Genomic DNA, 17,089 nt, shown 5'->3' on the forward strand with positions numbered 1-17,089 from the left:
ATCCAGAAGAAGATTGGGAGAATGTCATATGGTCAGATGAAACCAAAATATAACTTTTTGGTAAAAACTCAACTCGTCGTGTTTGGAGGACAAAGAATGCTGAGTTGCATCCAAAGGAACACCATACCTACTGTGAAGCATGGGTGTGGAAACAACATGCTTTGGGGCTGTTTTTCTGCAAAGGGACCAGGACGACTGATCCGTGTAAAGGAAAGAATGAATGGGGCCATGTATCGTGAGATTTTGAGTGAAAACCTCCTTCCATCAGCAAGGGCATTGAAGATGAAACGTGGCTGGGTCTTTCAGCATGACAATGATCCCAAACACACCGCCCGGGCAACGAAGGAGTGGCTTCGTAAGAAGCATTTCAAGGTCCTGGAGTGGTCTAGCCAGTCTCCAGATCTCAACCCCATAGAAAATCTTTGGAGGGAGTTGTTGCCCAGCAACAGCCCCAAAACATCACTGCTCTAGAGGAGATCTGCATGGAGGAATGGGCCAAAATACCAGCAACAGTGTGTGAAAACCTTGTGAAGACAGAAAACGTTTGACCTCTGTCATTGCCAACAAAGGGTATATAACAAAGTATTGAGATAAACTTTTGTTATTGACCAAATACTTATTTTTCACCATAATTTGCAAATAAATTCATTAAAAATCCTACAATGTGATTTGCACAATTGGTGGCTGACTAAATACTTTTTTGCCCCACTGTACTGTACTTAAGTACCAAAAGTAAATGTAGTTGTTAAAATATACTTAAGTATCAAAAGTAATAGTAAGAATAATTAAAAATTCCTTATATTAAGCAAACCAGACGGCACAATTTTCTTTATTTTTTACGGATAGCCAGGGTCACACCAACACTCAGACATAATTTAAAAACAAAGCATTTGTGTTTAGTGAGTCCGCCAGATCAGAGGCAGTAGGGATGACCTGGGATATTCACTTGATAAGTGTGCAAATTGGACCATTTTCTGTCCTGCTAAGCATTCAAAATGTAACGAGTACTTTGGATGCCAGGGAGAATGTATGGAGTAAAAATTATATAATTTTCTTTAGGATTGTACTGAAATAAAAGTGAAAGTTGTCAAAAATATAAAAATTTAAGTAAAGTACCGTTACCTCAAAAAATGACTTAAGTATTTCTTTAAAGTATTTTTTACTTAAGTACTTTAGAACACTGGTCATCATGTACACAGGGATCCATTCTGAGTGGGCAGCATGTCCAGTCACAGCTTGCCTATGCCATCATTCCTTTTGTCTTTTAGTCGATAAGTAACGATATTGTGTCTCTGGCTGTCTAGATCTATGGAAGGATAATACCACAGGAACAATACCTGATCCCTATAGCGTATGATACCAGGCTTTGGTCATGTGGGCATTAGAGAGTACAATACTGGGATAAGATTATCTCACTCTCCTGAGAGGGATCAAATTGTTCCAAGTTTAAAGTTTTATTAGTAGTATGTACACATGGTCCAACTAAATGCTTACTTGCTGGTTCCTTGTCGACAATGCAACAATAAGAAATAATAAAATATAAGAATACAAACATAAAGTACATGGCTCAGTAGAATAGAATAAACATTTGAGCTTAAGTATAATACAGGAACGCACAATTTATATATAGTCCAATATTCACAAGTGTTTTGGGGAAGGGGGGATTGAATTGCATTGCACACTGACAGAAGTATAGAAGACTAGAAAATATCAGGCTTTCCCTCCAGCCATGTTGGAAATATTGCAAATATAAAAGTTTTCAATGATTGTTTAAAACGGAATAAGCACAGAGCCATCTCCAATACTATTCTATTCAAATTACTTTTATTCCAGAAAACAAGCAGCACACGCTGTGAAAAATATGAAAATCCACATAATTCAAACATAAATAGTTTATTTAATAAGCTGATAAGATGTAGTGCAGTAGCCAGGTCTTTTTCACATTTTAGCATATTAAAGTTCACCTTGGGGTCTAAACAGAAATATTACTGTGAGGTTCAGAGTAATCTAGTGCAGTCTTTCTGTTGTCCAGATTATGCCCCAGTGTGCCTTAGACTTGTCAGAGACAAAGATGCTGTAATTCTGTCCATTGTTATTTTCCCAGAATGGGGTTCTGTACCTATCAGGTAGATAAGACACACATCATTCTATATTTTCATCTAGGAGCTTGGGCAGGGTGATGTCAAATTCAAATGTCTGTGTCAGGTACACCATAGCTTTCCTTCAGGAAATCACAGGGCACTTCTTGGTGGCTGTGCCAAGAGTCAAAGGTGATTGGGATGCACACAGCACTCTGAAAGCTCAGGTTCTTCATACGGACTGTTCCGTGTAGGGCCAGTGCAATCACACTGCAGTTCTCCAGGAGAACCATGAACTCCTTCAGCCTGGCACGGAAACACAGGAAGTCTGCAGAGGGCTGTGGGAAGCCCATATGCAGCCTGCTCTCTTCACTGAAATTCCTGACGGTGCAGTTCGAACCACCCTCTGTCGTTTCCTGGTCCCTTTCTGGGCGTGATGGCTGTGGGTACATCCAGTGCTCCATCTCAGAGAAGACATTGACTGCTGTTAGGGACAACCCTTTTGAGTCTTAGCCTTGACTTCATCCTCACCAGTCTCCTGTGTGTGTAGGGCTTAGGCTGCTCTGGGAGAGTTGCTCTGGCACAGGGGCTCTGATGCAGGGTCTCAGGTGGTTCAGAGAGGATGCACAAAAGAGCTGACACAGGGGTGGACACTGGCTCCAGCACAGCCTTACGGCAATGTTCAGAGGTCCCACAGCCTTACGACAATGTCCAGAGGTCCCACAGCCTTACGGCAATGTCCAGAGGTCCCACAGCCTTACGGCAATGTCCAGAGGTCCCACAGCCTTACAGCAATATCCAGAGGTCCCACAGCCTTACAGCAATATCCAGAGGTCCCACAGCCTTACAGCAATGTCCAGAGGTCCCACAGCCTTACAGCAATGTCCAGAGGTCCCACAGCCTTACGACAATGTCCAGAGGTCCCACAGCCTTACGGCAATGTCCAGAGGTCCCACAGCCTTACGGCAATGTCCAGAGGTCCCACAGCCTTACAGCAATATCCAGAGGTCCCACAGCCTTACAGCAATATCCAGAGGTCCCACAGCCTTACAGCAATGTCCAGAGGTCCCACAGCCTTACGACAATGTCCAGAGGTCCCACAGCCTTACAGCAATATCCAGAGGTCCCACAGCCTTGCAGCAATGTCCAGAGGTCCCACAGCCTTACGACAATGTCCAGAGGTCCCACAGCCTTACGACAATGTCCAGAGGTCCCACAGCCTTACGGCAATGTCCAGAGGTCCCACAGCCTTACAGCAATATCCAGAGGTCCCACAGCCTTACAGCCATGTCCAGAGGTCCCACAGCCTTACAGCAATATCCAGAGGTCCCACAGACTAAGGCATGGACTGATCACCAAACATTCATAATTAATACCCTATGAAGGATAAAGATGAAAGGCAATACAAAAGAACAATCTTCTACAGATTCATGATAAATCATTAACATGAAGATAATATAATAATTATTCTGTTGTACAGGCCATCTTCTGTTGTTTTGGGATATATTCTGTAGTAAGAAGATCATAAAGGTATAGATGTCAGTTAGAATGACACTATAAAATACAGCAATTAGTCATAGACATTCAGATTTTAGAATTTGCAAAAAATATATTTTTTAAGACTTTTAATTAGAAAAAACATCAGACGTTTCATGAAGCAGCCTTGGACCTATATATGGTGAGTTAAAAACAGTAATTGCAACAGTCAATCTAAAAACGCTGTAATTTAAGGTTTATTCAAAAAAATCCAATCTCTCACTTCACTCCTTCCTGGTCCTGCACTGTGAACCTAGTTTCAGTAGTGCCTGCCACTATATACCTCCTTAATCATCATGACATCTCATGTATCCAATGTTCTTGACTCTCCTGACCAATGAAATTAACTTCCTTATCATTCTTAGCCAATAGTGATGAGTTTTATGACTAATTTACAGAACAGCAGCTTGGTTTCCAATTAGTGACAGATTTTCACATGAATATTCTAGAATCATAAATAAAATATGAAAGTTTTCCCACCAGTGGTGTGTTTTCACCAAATGGACATATCGTGGATAAAAATCAGTGTGTGACAACATAGTGCACACAAAATGTACTTTTTCTCTTAAGTTTTTATGTACCGACTAAAAATCTAAAGTTCAATGTGTTTCCATCGCATCAATTCTAACGATAGTTTGTCCCAAAACCTGTTGCGTTAAATAACAAATATGACTACTCTGGACTTGGCATTTTGCGTTCTAGCCAACAGTTTGCAGATACCGTGCGAGTAGGCTAGTGTACATGAAATTATTATCGATAAGAGTGAGAATATTTTTATTTGTCAAATGCAGTCAAGCATCCATGTCACCAGAATAAGACCTTTGATATTTATTGGAAAGGAGTATCAAGACCACTGTGCACTATCACCACCCTGTGAAGTTCATCCTCATTTATTTCATCCACAGCCTAATAAACTGCATGGTTTCCCAAATTGTAGTGGGAAGACCACACACCATATCAAATCAAATCCAATTTTATTTGTCACATGTGCCGAATACAACAGGTGTAGGCATTACAGTGAAATGCTTACTTACAAGCCCTTAACCAACAATGCAGTTTTAAGAAAAACAAGTGTTAAGTAAAACATTTATAAGTAAAACATAAAAAATTAAAGTAACAAATAATTAAAGAGCAGCAGTAAAATAACAGTAGCGAGGCTATATACAGAGGGTACCGGTACAGAGTCACCAGTTAGTCGAGGTAATTGAGGTAACATGTACACTACCGTTCAAATGTTTGGGGTTATTTAGAAATGTCCTTGTTTTTGAAAGAAAATTATTTTTTTTGTTCGTCAAAATAACATAAAATTGATCAGAACTACAGGGTAGACAGCAGCATAGCCTAGTGGTTAGAGCGTTGGACTAGTGACCCAAAGGTTGCAAAATCGAATCCCCGAACTGACAAGGTAGAAAATCTGTCGTTCTGCCCATGAACAAGGCAGGTAACCCACTGTTCCTAGACCATCATTGAAGATAAGAATTTGTTCTTAACTGACTTGCCTAGTTAAATAAAGCTAAGAAAATATGTTGTAAATTACTATTGTAGCTGGAAACAGCTGATTTTCAATGGAATATCTACAGTGGGGCAAAAAAGTATTTAGTCAGCCACCAATTGTGCAAGTTCTCCCACTTAAAAAGATGAGAGAGGCCTGTAATTTTCATCATAGGTACACTTCAACTATGACGGACAAAAATGAGAAAAAGAAATCCAGAAAATCACATTGTAGGATTTTTAATGAATTTATTTGCAAATTATGGTGGAAAATAAGTATTTGATCACCTACGAACAAGCAAGATTTCTGGCTCTCACAGACCTGTAACTTCTTCTTTAAGAGGCCACTCGTTACCTGTATTAATGGCACCTGTTTGAACTTGTTATCAGTATGAAAGACACCTGTCCACAACCTCAAACAGTCACACTCCAAACTCCACTATGGCCAAGACCAAAGAGCTGTCAAAGGACACCAGAAACAAAATTGTAGACCTGCACCAGGCTGGGAAGACTAAATCTGCAATAGGTAAGCAGCTTGGTTTGAAGAAATCAACTGTGGGAGCAATTATTAGGAAAATGAAGACATACAAGACCACTGATAATCTCCCTCGATCTGGGGCTCCACGCAAGATCTCACCCCGTGGGGTCAACATGATCACAAGAACGGTGAGCAAAAATCCCAGAACCACAAGGGGGGACCTAGTGAATGACCTGCAGAGAGCTGGGACCAAAGTAACAAAGCCTACCATCAGTAACACACTACGCCGCCAGGGACTCAAATCCTGCAGTGCCAGATGTGTCCCCCTGCTTAAGCCAGTACATGTCCAGGCCCATCTGAAGTTTGCTAGAGAGCATTTGGATGATCCAGAAGAAGATTGGGAGAATGTCATATGGTCAGATGAAACCAAAATATAACTTTTTGGTAAAAACTCAACTCGTCGTGTTTGGAGGACAAAGAATGCTGAGTTGCATCCAAAGGACACCATACCTACTGTGAAGCATGGGGGTGGAAACATCATGCTTTGGGGCTGTTTTTCTGCAAAGGGACCAGGACGACTGATCCGTGTAAAGGAAAGAATGAATGGGGCCATGTATCGTGAGATTTTGAGTGAAAACCTCCTTCCATCAGCAAGGGCATTGAAGATGAAACGTGGCTGGGTCTTTCAGCATGACAATGATCCCAAACACACCGCCCGGGCAACGAAGGAGTGGCTTCGTAAGAAGCATTTCAAGGTCCTGGAGTGGCCTAGCCAGTCTCCAGATCTCAACCCCATAGAAAATCTTTGGAGGGAGTTGAAAGTCGTGTTGCCCAGCAACAGCCGCAAAACATCACTGCTCTAGAGGAGATCTGCATGGAGGAATGGGCCAAAATACCAGCAACAGTGTGTGAAAACCTTGTGAAGACTTACAGAAAACGTTTGACCTCTGTCATTGCCAACAAAGGGTATATAACAAAGTATTGAGATAGACTTTTGTCATTGACCAAATACTTATTTTCCACCATAATTTGCAAATAAATTCATTAAAAATCCTACAATGTGATTTTCTGGACTTTTTTCTTTTCATTTTGTCTGTCATAGTTGAAGTGTGCCTGTGATGAAAATTACAGGCCTCTCTCATCTTTTTAAGTGGGAGAACTTGCACAATTGGTGGCTGACTAAATACTTTTTGCCCCACTGTATATGCAACTGCACAGGTCAGGTTTCCAGATGAGATGTTGTGGCATATACTACACCAGGTAGCTAAAATCTGTCTGGAAGACCATGAGCTCACTGATTTGGCAATGTGTGTGAGCCCTTCATTTCAGCTGTTAAACTTGGTAAGTCAAAAAAGAAGTCAACCTATCATTATTATGATCAAATTATTCAGTCTTTTAAGGACATAATTTCAGCCACGCCACCCTGGTATGGCTTATAGCAGGGTTCCCCAACTGAATTTGGCCCGCTGGTGGTTTTAACTGGTGATGTAATGAAAATATATCACTTTTGAAATGCTTCAGAAAAAACAAGTGATGATTTTCTCTGTAAACCCCAGAACATATAATTTCCCCAACAAAACCATCTCACGTACACAGTACTACTCAATAACCTAGTTATTTAGAAGAGGATGAGCTGCAGTTCTCCATACTGTGACGCTGATGCAATTACTACCCTTGGTTGATTATCTTTTCAATGAGCCGTAAAGAACCCTGAGCTGATGATATTGAGTCAACCAGATGTAGCCTAATAATGTGTTGTGGCATGTACTGCAGCACATAGCTAAACTCTGTCTCAAAGACCATGAGCTCACTGGCATGGCAGTGTGAGCCCTTCTCTTTCAGCTGTTAAAATTAGTAAGCCAAGAAGAAGCCAACCTATCATTATTATCATCAAATAATTCAGTCTTTGAAGGACATCATTCCAGCCACGCCACCCTGGTATGACTTATAGCAGGGTTCCCCAACTGAATTTGGCCTGCGAGTGGTTTTATTTGGCCCCCCAAGTCTTCTGGGGAAAAAATCAAATTAAAAAAATGATTTCTTTTTTTTGTGGAATTTGTATTGTTGGACATAAGACTGTAAAACCCACAGGAAATTAGTTCTAAGTGATTTTAACTTAAGAAATCTGTTACCAAGTATTCCCATGCATAACAGAGAGGCGTGATTGTATGCAAATGTAAGCAAGGTTAGAAATTATTCTGTTTTAGTCAAACATATCTGATTTGGCTTCTTGCAGTCAATTTGCAGTCTACAAATGATTTGTAATTAGGTTTTCCGGTTCCCCGACCATCCTGTCATGAAAAAACGGACCGCGGCTGAATCTATTTGATGATCCCTGGCTCATAGTATTAAAGTTTAATAGTTCAACTGGTGATGTAATGAAAATATATTACTTTTGAAATGCTTCAGAAAAAACAAAATGATGCAACACTACCTTCCTATAAAAAAAACACTATGTCTATCTCTTCAGAAGGTTTTGCTTAGGGACATACCATTTCCCCAACAAAACTATCTCACGCACACAGTATTACTCAATGACCTAGTTATTTAAAAGAGGATGAGCTGCAGTTCCCCATACTGTGACGCTGATGCAATTACAACCCTTGGTTGATTATCTTTCCAATGAGCCATAAAGAACCCTGAGCTGATGATATTGAGTCAACCAGATGTAGCCTAATAACCGGAAAAACCATGACTACTAAAAACTGAGATATTAAACATGACCCATTCTAACTTGCATCACCTTCAGTTCATATTTAATCACAAGCATTTAAGCCCTGCAATATCAGCATTAATGGCAATGTATGATTCAATATTTGTCCAAATATAGTGGGTGAAACTACAGTGCCTTTTAGAAAGTATTCACACCCCTTGAATTTTTCCATATTTTGTTGTGCTACAGCCTGAATTTAAAATGGATTAAATTTAGCTTTTGGTCACTGGCCTACACACAACAATACCCCATAATCTCAAAGTGAAATTATGTTTTTGGACAGTTCAACAAATGAATTAAAAATGAAAAGCTTAAATTGAGTCAATAAATATTCAACCCCTTTGTTATGACAAGCATAAATAATCTCAATAAAAAAATAAATGCAACATGCAACAATTTCAAAGATTTTACTGAGTTTAAGTTCATATTAGGAACTCAGTCCATTTAAAAAAAATAATTAGGCCTTGATCTATGGATTTGATATGACTGGGAATACAGATATGCATCTGTTGGTCACAGATACCTTAAAAAAATAGGTATGGGCGTGGATCAGAAAATCAGTCAGTATCTGGTGTGACCACCTTTTGCCTCATGCAGCGCGACACATCTCCTTTGCATAGAGTTGATCAGGCTGTTGATTGTGGCCTGTGGAATGTTGTTTCACTCCTCTTCAATGACTGTGCGAAGTTGCTGGATATTGGCGGGAACTGGAACACGCTGTCGTACACGTTGATCCAGAGCATCCCAAACATGCTCAATTGGTGATATGTCTGATGAGTATGCAGGCCATGGAAGAACTAGGACATTTTCAGCTTTCAGGAATTGTGTACAGATCCTTGAGACATGGGGCCGTGCATTATCATGCTGAGGCATGAGGTGATGGCTGCAGATGAATGGCACATTCCTGCAGTCCGCATGCCAATTGTACACTCCCTCAAATTTTTAGACATCTGTTGCATTGTGTTTTGTGACAAAACTGCACATTTTAGAGTGGAATTTCATTGTACCCAGCACAAGGTGCACCTGTGTAATGATCATGCTGTTTAGTCAACTTCTTGCTATGCCATACCTGTCAGGTGGATGGATTATCTTGCCAAAGGAGAAATGCTCACTAACAAGGATGTAAACAAATTTTTGCACAACATTTTAGAGAATTAGCTTTTTGTGCGTATGGAACATTTCTGGGATCTTTTATTTCAACACCTTACATGTTGCATTTATATTTTTGTTCAGTGAAAGTTCAGGAGTAAAATATTACTTATCAAGTCACATAAGTTCCATGTAGACTAGTGGTTAACATTATTCTTTTTATGACTACCTCATCTCTGTACCCCTCACACACACAATAATCTGTATGGTCCCTTAGTCGAGCAATGAATTTCAAACACAGACTGAATCAGAAAGAGCAGGGAGATTTTCCAATGCCCTCACTTAGAAGAGCCCCTATTGGTAGATTGGTAAAAATACAAAATAAAGCATACACTGAATATCCCTTTGAACATGGTGAAGTTATTAATTACACTTTGGATGGTGTATCAATACACCTAGTCACTACAAAGATACGGCATCCTTCCTAACTCAGTTGCTGGAATGGAAGGAAACTTCTCAGGGATTTCACCATGAGGCCCATAGTCATCTTAAAACAGTTTGATTGCTGTGAAAAGAGAAAACTGAGGATGGATCAACAACATTGTAGTTGCTCCACAATACTAACCCAATTGATAGAGTGAAAAGAAGGAAGCTTGTATACAGAATAAAAATATTCCAAAACATGCATCCTGTTTGCAACAAGGTACTAAAGTAATACTGCAAAAGAATGCGGCAAAGCAAGTAGCGTTTTGTCCAGACCACAAAGTGTTCTGTTTGGGGCAAATCCAAAATGAAACATTACTGAGTAGCACTGTCCATATTTTCAAGTATACTGGTGGCTGCATCATGTTATGGATATGCTTGTAATCATTAAGGACATTATTTTTAGGTTTAAAAAAACCAGAATGGCGCTATGCACAGGCAAAATGCTAGAGGTCTAGTTCTGTCTGCTTTCTACCAGACACTGGGAGATGAATCCACCTTTATTTCAGCAGCACAAAAACCTAAAAAGACAGGGCCAAATCTACACTGAAGTTGCTTACCAAGAAGACAGTGAATGTTCCTGAGTGAATGAGTTACAGTTTTGACTTACACTGAGTGTACAAACCATTAAGAACGCCTTCCTAATATTGAGTTGCACGCCCTTTTTCCCTCAGAACAGCCTCAATTCGTTGAGGCATGGACCCTACAAGGTGTCGAAAGCGTTCCACAGGGATGCTGGCCTTGCTGACTAAAATGCTTTCTACAGTTGGGTCAGGTATGCTGGATGTTCTCTGGGTGGTGGACCACTCTTGATAGTGTGAAAAACCCAGCAGTGTTGCAGTTCTTGACACACTCAAACCGGTGTGCCTAGCACCTACTACCATACCCCATTCAAAGGTACTTAAATATTTCATCTTATACATTCACCATCTGAATGGCACACATACACAATCCATGTCTCAAGTGTCTCAACTTGTCTCCTCCCCTGATTAAAGTGGATTTAACAGGTGACATAAATAAGGGATCATTGCTTTAACCTGGATTCACCTGGTCAGTCTGTGTCACAAAATGTTTTGGACACTCAGTGTAAATGTATTTGAAAATCTATGGAGACCTAAAAATGGTTGTCTAGCAATGATCAACAACCAATTTGACAGAGAATAATGGGCAAATGTTGCCCAATCCAGGTGTGGCAAGCTCTTATAGACTTACCCAGAAAGACTCACAGCTGTAATTCCTGCCAAGGTGCTTCTATAAAGTATTGACTCAGGGGTGTGAATACTTGTGTAAATGAGACATTTCTGCATTTAATTTTCAAAAAATGTGCTAACATTTTCAAAAAACATGTTTTCACATTGTCATTATGGGGTATTGTTAAACCATTTTGAATTCAGGCTGTAACACAACAAAATGTGGAATAAGTGAAGAGGTATGAATACTTCCTGAAGGTACTGTACAGTACATAGTTTGTATGTGCATGACCTTTCATAAATGATCACACAACTGAGATGTTTTTACTGATGCATAGAAAGAGGGATTCTGGGTGTTATTGGAAGTGTGTAAGATTAATGCATGTAATGATGCAGGCGTGTTCTTCTCACCTACAAACAGCTTGTGTCTTTGTGGACCGTTGGTGCACAGCTTATGGCTGATCAACCATTATTTACTAGGGGGCAACGTGAGACAAGGTCCTATTAAATGTAACTGACAATGTATTCTACGTAATTCCCAAAAGTAATGATTTATCATGAGGGCCATAAACAATAACACTGCATACTCCAAGAAAGGTTCAAATCTCACCTTCCTGGTAAAAATAGTTAGGTGTAGTCAGTTGAGGGCACAAGCTCAAATACACAGTACAAATATGATACATTTCCTATTCCACAAAACTGTATGCACAAGACTTGAAATGACATGTACTTTTTCTAACTATAGTATAACTGTAAAATACATTTTTTTATATTTAGTGTTAGAGAAAGTGTACATATTTTCTAAAGGTCTCTCTCGATCTAAACGTCTGACCCCATCATTGTGAACATCTCAGAGCTCTAGCTTGTCTTCCAGAACTCGTTAGGAACTCACCTTTCATCTCATATTAATCTTGTCCATCTATGACAAACAGAAATCTATGAATTACTTTAGATTGCTGGCTATAAATCGACTTCTGAATGTGCTACAGAGACGAATCCACTCTCCTGCTGCGTTACGATGTAAGGATTCCAGGAATATGCATTGTTAGTGGCTGTGACTTAGGGTTCAGGCAGGAGTTGACAGTCGGAAGACCAAATTAAATGGTAGGAGGGATATCCCAGCTTCAAGTGGTGTCAGATTTCTTATCATGCTTCACAAAGGCAGAAGAGACACTCCTATGCGTGAGAATCAGGGCTGCCGCTCAATGCAAGCCATTTTGTGTCCACATTGTGATTTAAGCGATCGGAACCGGCACCAGAAACACAAAGGTACCCAAAACAGGGGACTTGACATCATACCATGGAGTCATAGTATTAATATCAGTCTGTCTATAAACATAAATCTACATCTTTATTTCTATTGGTCTAAGCAATTCACACACCCAGATTTGAAATAGACCACATCATAAGACCAAGGCAGCAACAGCACGCTAAATACAAATTCATGTATGGCAATGGCATGCTTGCACCGTGGTTGGAAAGCAAGAGTATTCTCACATATAATTGCAAATGGCAATTATATGTGTACACTGTACATGACCACTGAGACATTCTCTACACCATTCAAATCACATTTATTGTACAAGCAACAAACACACTCCCTATATTTGTTTGTGCCACTCAACCTTATAATGTACATGTAGATAACATGATTGTATTCCTGTCATCCTCAAGTCTCTCTCACTTATAGCCTCCTATATATCCAATGATCACCATTACAACTCAAAGCAGGCTTCATGTGAGAGATATGAGTGTCAACAGGTACGTAAATCAGTAACATATTTAAAAGACATTCCAGTTCATGCCCGGCTCCTGAAGAGTTGGTAGTCCACAAATAACGCCCATATAGCCCTCCTCAATGTACTTCAATCAATATAGGCAATGTTCAATGAAGGGAGTCAGTGTTCCTCTGGTCATCAGCCATCACAAGTGGAACTGAACAAAGGACAGAGGGACCTAAAACAGACCAAATAGAGTGTGCCTATGTTAATACAGAGACAGATCTGCAAACGTGCTAACATAATATACTGCCTGTTGTGTTGCAGTTCAGAGGCAAATTGCCTCATTGTTGTGTTGGTAATGCTGCCAAGAGACCATGTTCAGGGCAAAAAGCAAAGGCTAAAAATGAAAATGATGACAGTACAAAGCAGTCTATTACGTAAGATTTGGATTGGAATCATGCACATTCCAACATATTTTAAAAACACAGTATGGATGTGTGTGTGTGTCATAGATTAGATATGAGGGAAATCAGTGTGGCCTATTAGTTGAGTACCTTGACAGTTAAATTAGCTGTACTGCTCCACTTGAAACCAGAGGTGCTATAGTGCGATACCGCATCAGATGCTGAGAACCCTCGTCAAGATCCACAACATACTCTCTGAAAGAAAATGGACAAAAAATGTCAAATAGTAAAAGACCAGGAATATAAATAAATAACAAAATAATGTCTGTGGAGTACGCTGGTATATTCTTGCAGATAGTAACAGTAAATAGAAAACACATATACAGTTGCTTGCGAAAGTATTCACCCCCCTTTGCATTTTTCCTATTTATTGCCTTACAACCTGGAATTAAAATAGATTTTTGGAGGGGTTGTATAATTTGATTTACACAACATGCCTACCACTTTGAAGTATTTGTTATTGTGAAACAAACAAGAAAACAAACAGAAAACTTGAGCGTGCAGAAAGTCAATACTTTGTAGAGACACCTTTTGTAGCAATTACAGCTGCAAGTGTCTTGGGGTATGTCTTTATAAGCTAGCTACTAGGATTTTTGCCCATTCTTCAAGGCAAAACTGCTCCAGCTCCTTCAAGTTAGATGGGTTCCACTGGTGTACAGCAATCTTTAAGTCATACCACAGATTCTCAATTGAATTGAGGTCTGGGCTTTGACTAGGCTATTCCAAGACATTTAAACGTTCCCCCTTAAATCACTCGCATGTTGCATTAGCAGTATGCTTAGGATCATTGTCCTGCTAGAAGGTGAACCTCCGTCCCAAACTCAAATCTCTGGAAGACTGAAACAGGTTTCCCTCAAGAATTTCCCTGTATTTAGCACCATCCATCATTCCTTCAATTCTGACCAGTTTCCCAGACCCTGCCGATGAAAAACATCCCCACCACCATGCTTCACCGTGTGGATGGTGTTCTTGGGGTGATGAGAGGTGTTGGGTTTGCACCAGACATAGCATTTTCCTTGATGGCCATATGTTTAGGGAGTCTCCCACATGCCTTTTGGCGAACACCAAACGTGTTGGCTTATTTTTTTTCTTTAACCAATGGCTGTTTTTCTGGCCACTCTTTCATAAATCCCAGCTCTGCGGAGTGTACGGCTTAAAGTGGTCCTATGGACAGATACTCCAATCTCTGCTGTGGAGCTTTGCAGCTCCTTCAGGGTTATCTTTGGTCTCTTTGTTGACACTGATTAATGCCCTCCTTGCCTGGTCTTTGAGTTTTGGTGGGACGGCCCTCTCTTGGTAGGTTTGTTGTGGTACCATATACTTAAAAAATAATAATATTTGATTTAAATGGTGCTCCGTGGGATGTTCAAAGTTTCAGATTGTTTTTATAACCCAACACTGATCTGTACTTCTCCACAACCTTGTCTATGACCTGTGTGGAGAGCTCCGTGGTCTTCATGGTGCCGCTTCCTTGGTGGTGCCCCTTGCTTAGTGGTGTTGCAGACTCTGGGGCCATTCAGAACAGGTGTATATATATATATATATACTGAGATCATGTGACAGATCATGTGACACTTAAATAAATTCCACCTGTGTGCAATCTAACTAATTATGTGAGTTCTGAAGGTAATTGGTTGCACCAGATCTTATTTAGGAGTTACATAGCAAAGGGAGTGAATACATATGCATGCACCACTTCAGTTGTTTATTTTATTTTATTAATTTAAAAATATTTTTCTTTTCTGAAACAAGTATTTTTTTTCATTTCACTTCACCAATTGACTACTTTGTGTATGTCCAGTAAATGAAATCCAAATAAAAATCTATTTAAATTACAGGTTGTAATGCAACAAAATAGGAAAAATGCCAAGGGGGATGAATACTTTTGCAAGGCACTGTATACAGACATTCTGCCACATATGCTGCATAAATAACATCCAAATCATGACTTTATTCTTGAATCTTGATACTTTGTCATCAAAATGAGATAGTAGTAAGCCTTTCCAAGTAAAAATGGAGCTGCTCTCGTGAAGCTGTAGCACCCATCAATCAGTCCAATGCTCATATGTGATAGTGTACCTCTGGTCGTCTGTCTCAGGTTCCACCAAGATGTTTTCCTGTCTCGCCCTCACACGCAGGAACACAAAGGAGTCCAGACAGGGCTCTGGCACTGTCTGGACTCCCATTACACATGGGAGTTAATCATGTGGCACTGGGTACACACCATTACACATGGGAGTTAATCATGTGGCATGTGAATACAATGCTTCCATCCATGCACATTAAACATTATGCCACTGATATTTTTTACAAGCAGCCAATCAGAATATTGTTTATAGTAAATAATACCTTGCCAGGCCTCACCTGCTTTTAGCATATCCACTGTCTGTAGATTTGGGGGCATGTGTTTCAGAGCTACAGCCTTCAGATAGGTCTCTGTGTTGGCCAAATATCTGAATGGAAGAGATGGAACACAGCACATACGATAGTAATAATGGAAGTAAATAAGACATTCAAACAACGCACAGACTTTCGTCCAGCTACAGTCATTATAACCACAAACGTCAACGTCAACAAAACACTCACTCTTTGGCAAAGGCAAACTCCTCTGGAGACAGGAACGAAGCATCTCCCTCCGCTCGAGACTTCTCTTTCTCCAGGATATGAGGGAAAAACTTCTCAATCTACATAGGTAACAAAGGACCAGAGAACGGTGTCAGTCCGAGCGTTGATTTATAGTCCCTCTCATAAGAACATCATCAAACACCATGCTGGGATGTTGTTACCTTTTGGAGGCGAGAGCGGAGGTAGCTGCTGAGGACATAGCGAATCCTGTCAATCTCCATGCGGTGGACACTGGCTTTCATATCACCCTTCCTAACCCGCTGCAGATTGGCCTCCTGTCAACAGAATCACACAAGGTAGTAGTCCTGTTATTATTACTGGAACCTTCATGCTCACAGAGACACAGCTGCTGCACCCCACCGCCATTTACCATGTGAGTCAGCTGCTCCATCACACACTCCACCCTCTCTGACTTGTTCTCCAGAAGCTCAGGAGAGAACTTCTCATTCAGCCAAGCCTGGGGACAGAGGAGCGCACACACATACACACGCACTTTATGATAGAGTAGCAGCAGTGACAAGGTCTTTTTTTGTATTGACAGGATCTGTGCATTGCAAAACATGTGTGTCTGGCTACAGTATAGTGAACATTGCTAGCTAGCTAGTTAGTTATCTACCTCTTCCAGTTTCCTTATCAGTTCCGATGGAGTCATCACATCTTCTTGGCGGTCATCTCCTCCGCTCATGTCACTGGCATCATGATCATCAGACATCGCATCCGACATGAGTGCTCTTCAGCCGACTTGCTTAATTCTACAATAATTATTCAACGGCAGACCAGAAAACGTTGGTACTCTGCTGAACTACGCTACGCAGAATGTTAACATTCTACATTACAACTACAAATAACAATACTGTAAAGCTCGATTTCGACAGCACAACACAGAAACAACAAACAAAACCACAAACTTCCGGTTAAAGTTCGCGCCAACGGAATACAACGCGTGAAGGCGTCGGAGACATTCAAACGTGCGCAACAAACGCGCAGTGTTTGGTTTACGCCTACAGTAAATACAATACAAGTATTATTTGCAAAACTATGTTTATTTCAGCTCTGGCATTGCCCTGTGCTAGGGACATTTATGAAATATTTAATTTAATGAACAGTAGTTTACTTTCCATGGATCAAGTGCTATGTCCCATTTCTCAAACATTTATCATGGAGCATGTTAATTTGAAGTTTAATTTGGCTCCAATGTCATTAAAATATTGTAGAAAAAAA

The 17,089-nt window shown here is 40.3% G+C and overlaps 1 protein-coding gene across 1 annotated transcript; it reads right to left on the reverse strand.

Annotated features, from left to right (window-relative positions):
- Nucleotides 1–12,372: 12,372 nt before the first annotated feature.
- LOC115140047 (DNA replication complex GINS protein SLD5-like) lies at nt 12,373–16,803 on the reverse strand. Its single transcript, XM_029678086.2, has 8 exons — nt 16,485–16,803; nt 16,239–16,325; nt 16,030–16,143; nt 15,830–15,927; nt 15,608–15,696; nt 15,323–15,413; nt 13,334–13,438; nt 12,373–13,014 (listed from the first exon to the last, which is right to left on the reverse strand). The coding sequence occupies exons 1-7, from the start codon at nt 16,590–16,592 to the stop codon at nt 13,342–13,344; spliced, it is 684 nt and encodes a 227-aa protein (XP_029533946.1). The 5' UTR covers nt 16,593–16,803; the 3' UTR covers nt 12,373–13,014; nt 13,334–13,341.
- Nucleotides 16,804–17,089: the final 286 nt, after the last annotated feature.

The sequence above is a fragment of the Oncorhynchus nerka genome, linkage group LG13 (assembly GCF_034236695.1).
Source record: "Oncorhynchus nerka isolate Pitt River linkage group LG13, Oner_Uvic_2.0, whole genome shotgun sequence".
NCBI lineage: Eukaryota > Metazoa > Chordata > Actinopteri > Salmoniformes > Salmonidae > Oncorhynchus > Oncorhynchus nerka.

What these genes read in the sequence shown, in the direction of transcription:
- LOC115140047 (XM_029678086.2), bottom strand. Translation starts at nt 16,592, where the DNA reads ATGTCGGATGCGATGTCTGATGATCATGATGCCAGTGACATGAGCGGA. An exon ending in TGATAAGGAAACTGGAAGAG is followed by an intron (nt 16,326 to 16,484) that starts GTAGATAACTAA and finishes CTCTGTCCCCAG; the next exon opens with GCTTGGCTGAATGAGAAGTT. An exon ending in TGGAGCAGCTGACTCACATG is followed by an intron (nt 16,144 to 16,238) that starts GTAAATGGCGGT and finishes TTCTGTTGACAG; the next exon opens with GAGGCCAATCTGCAGCGGGT.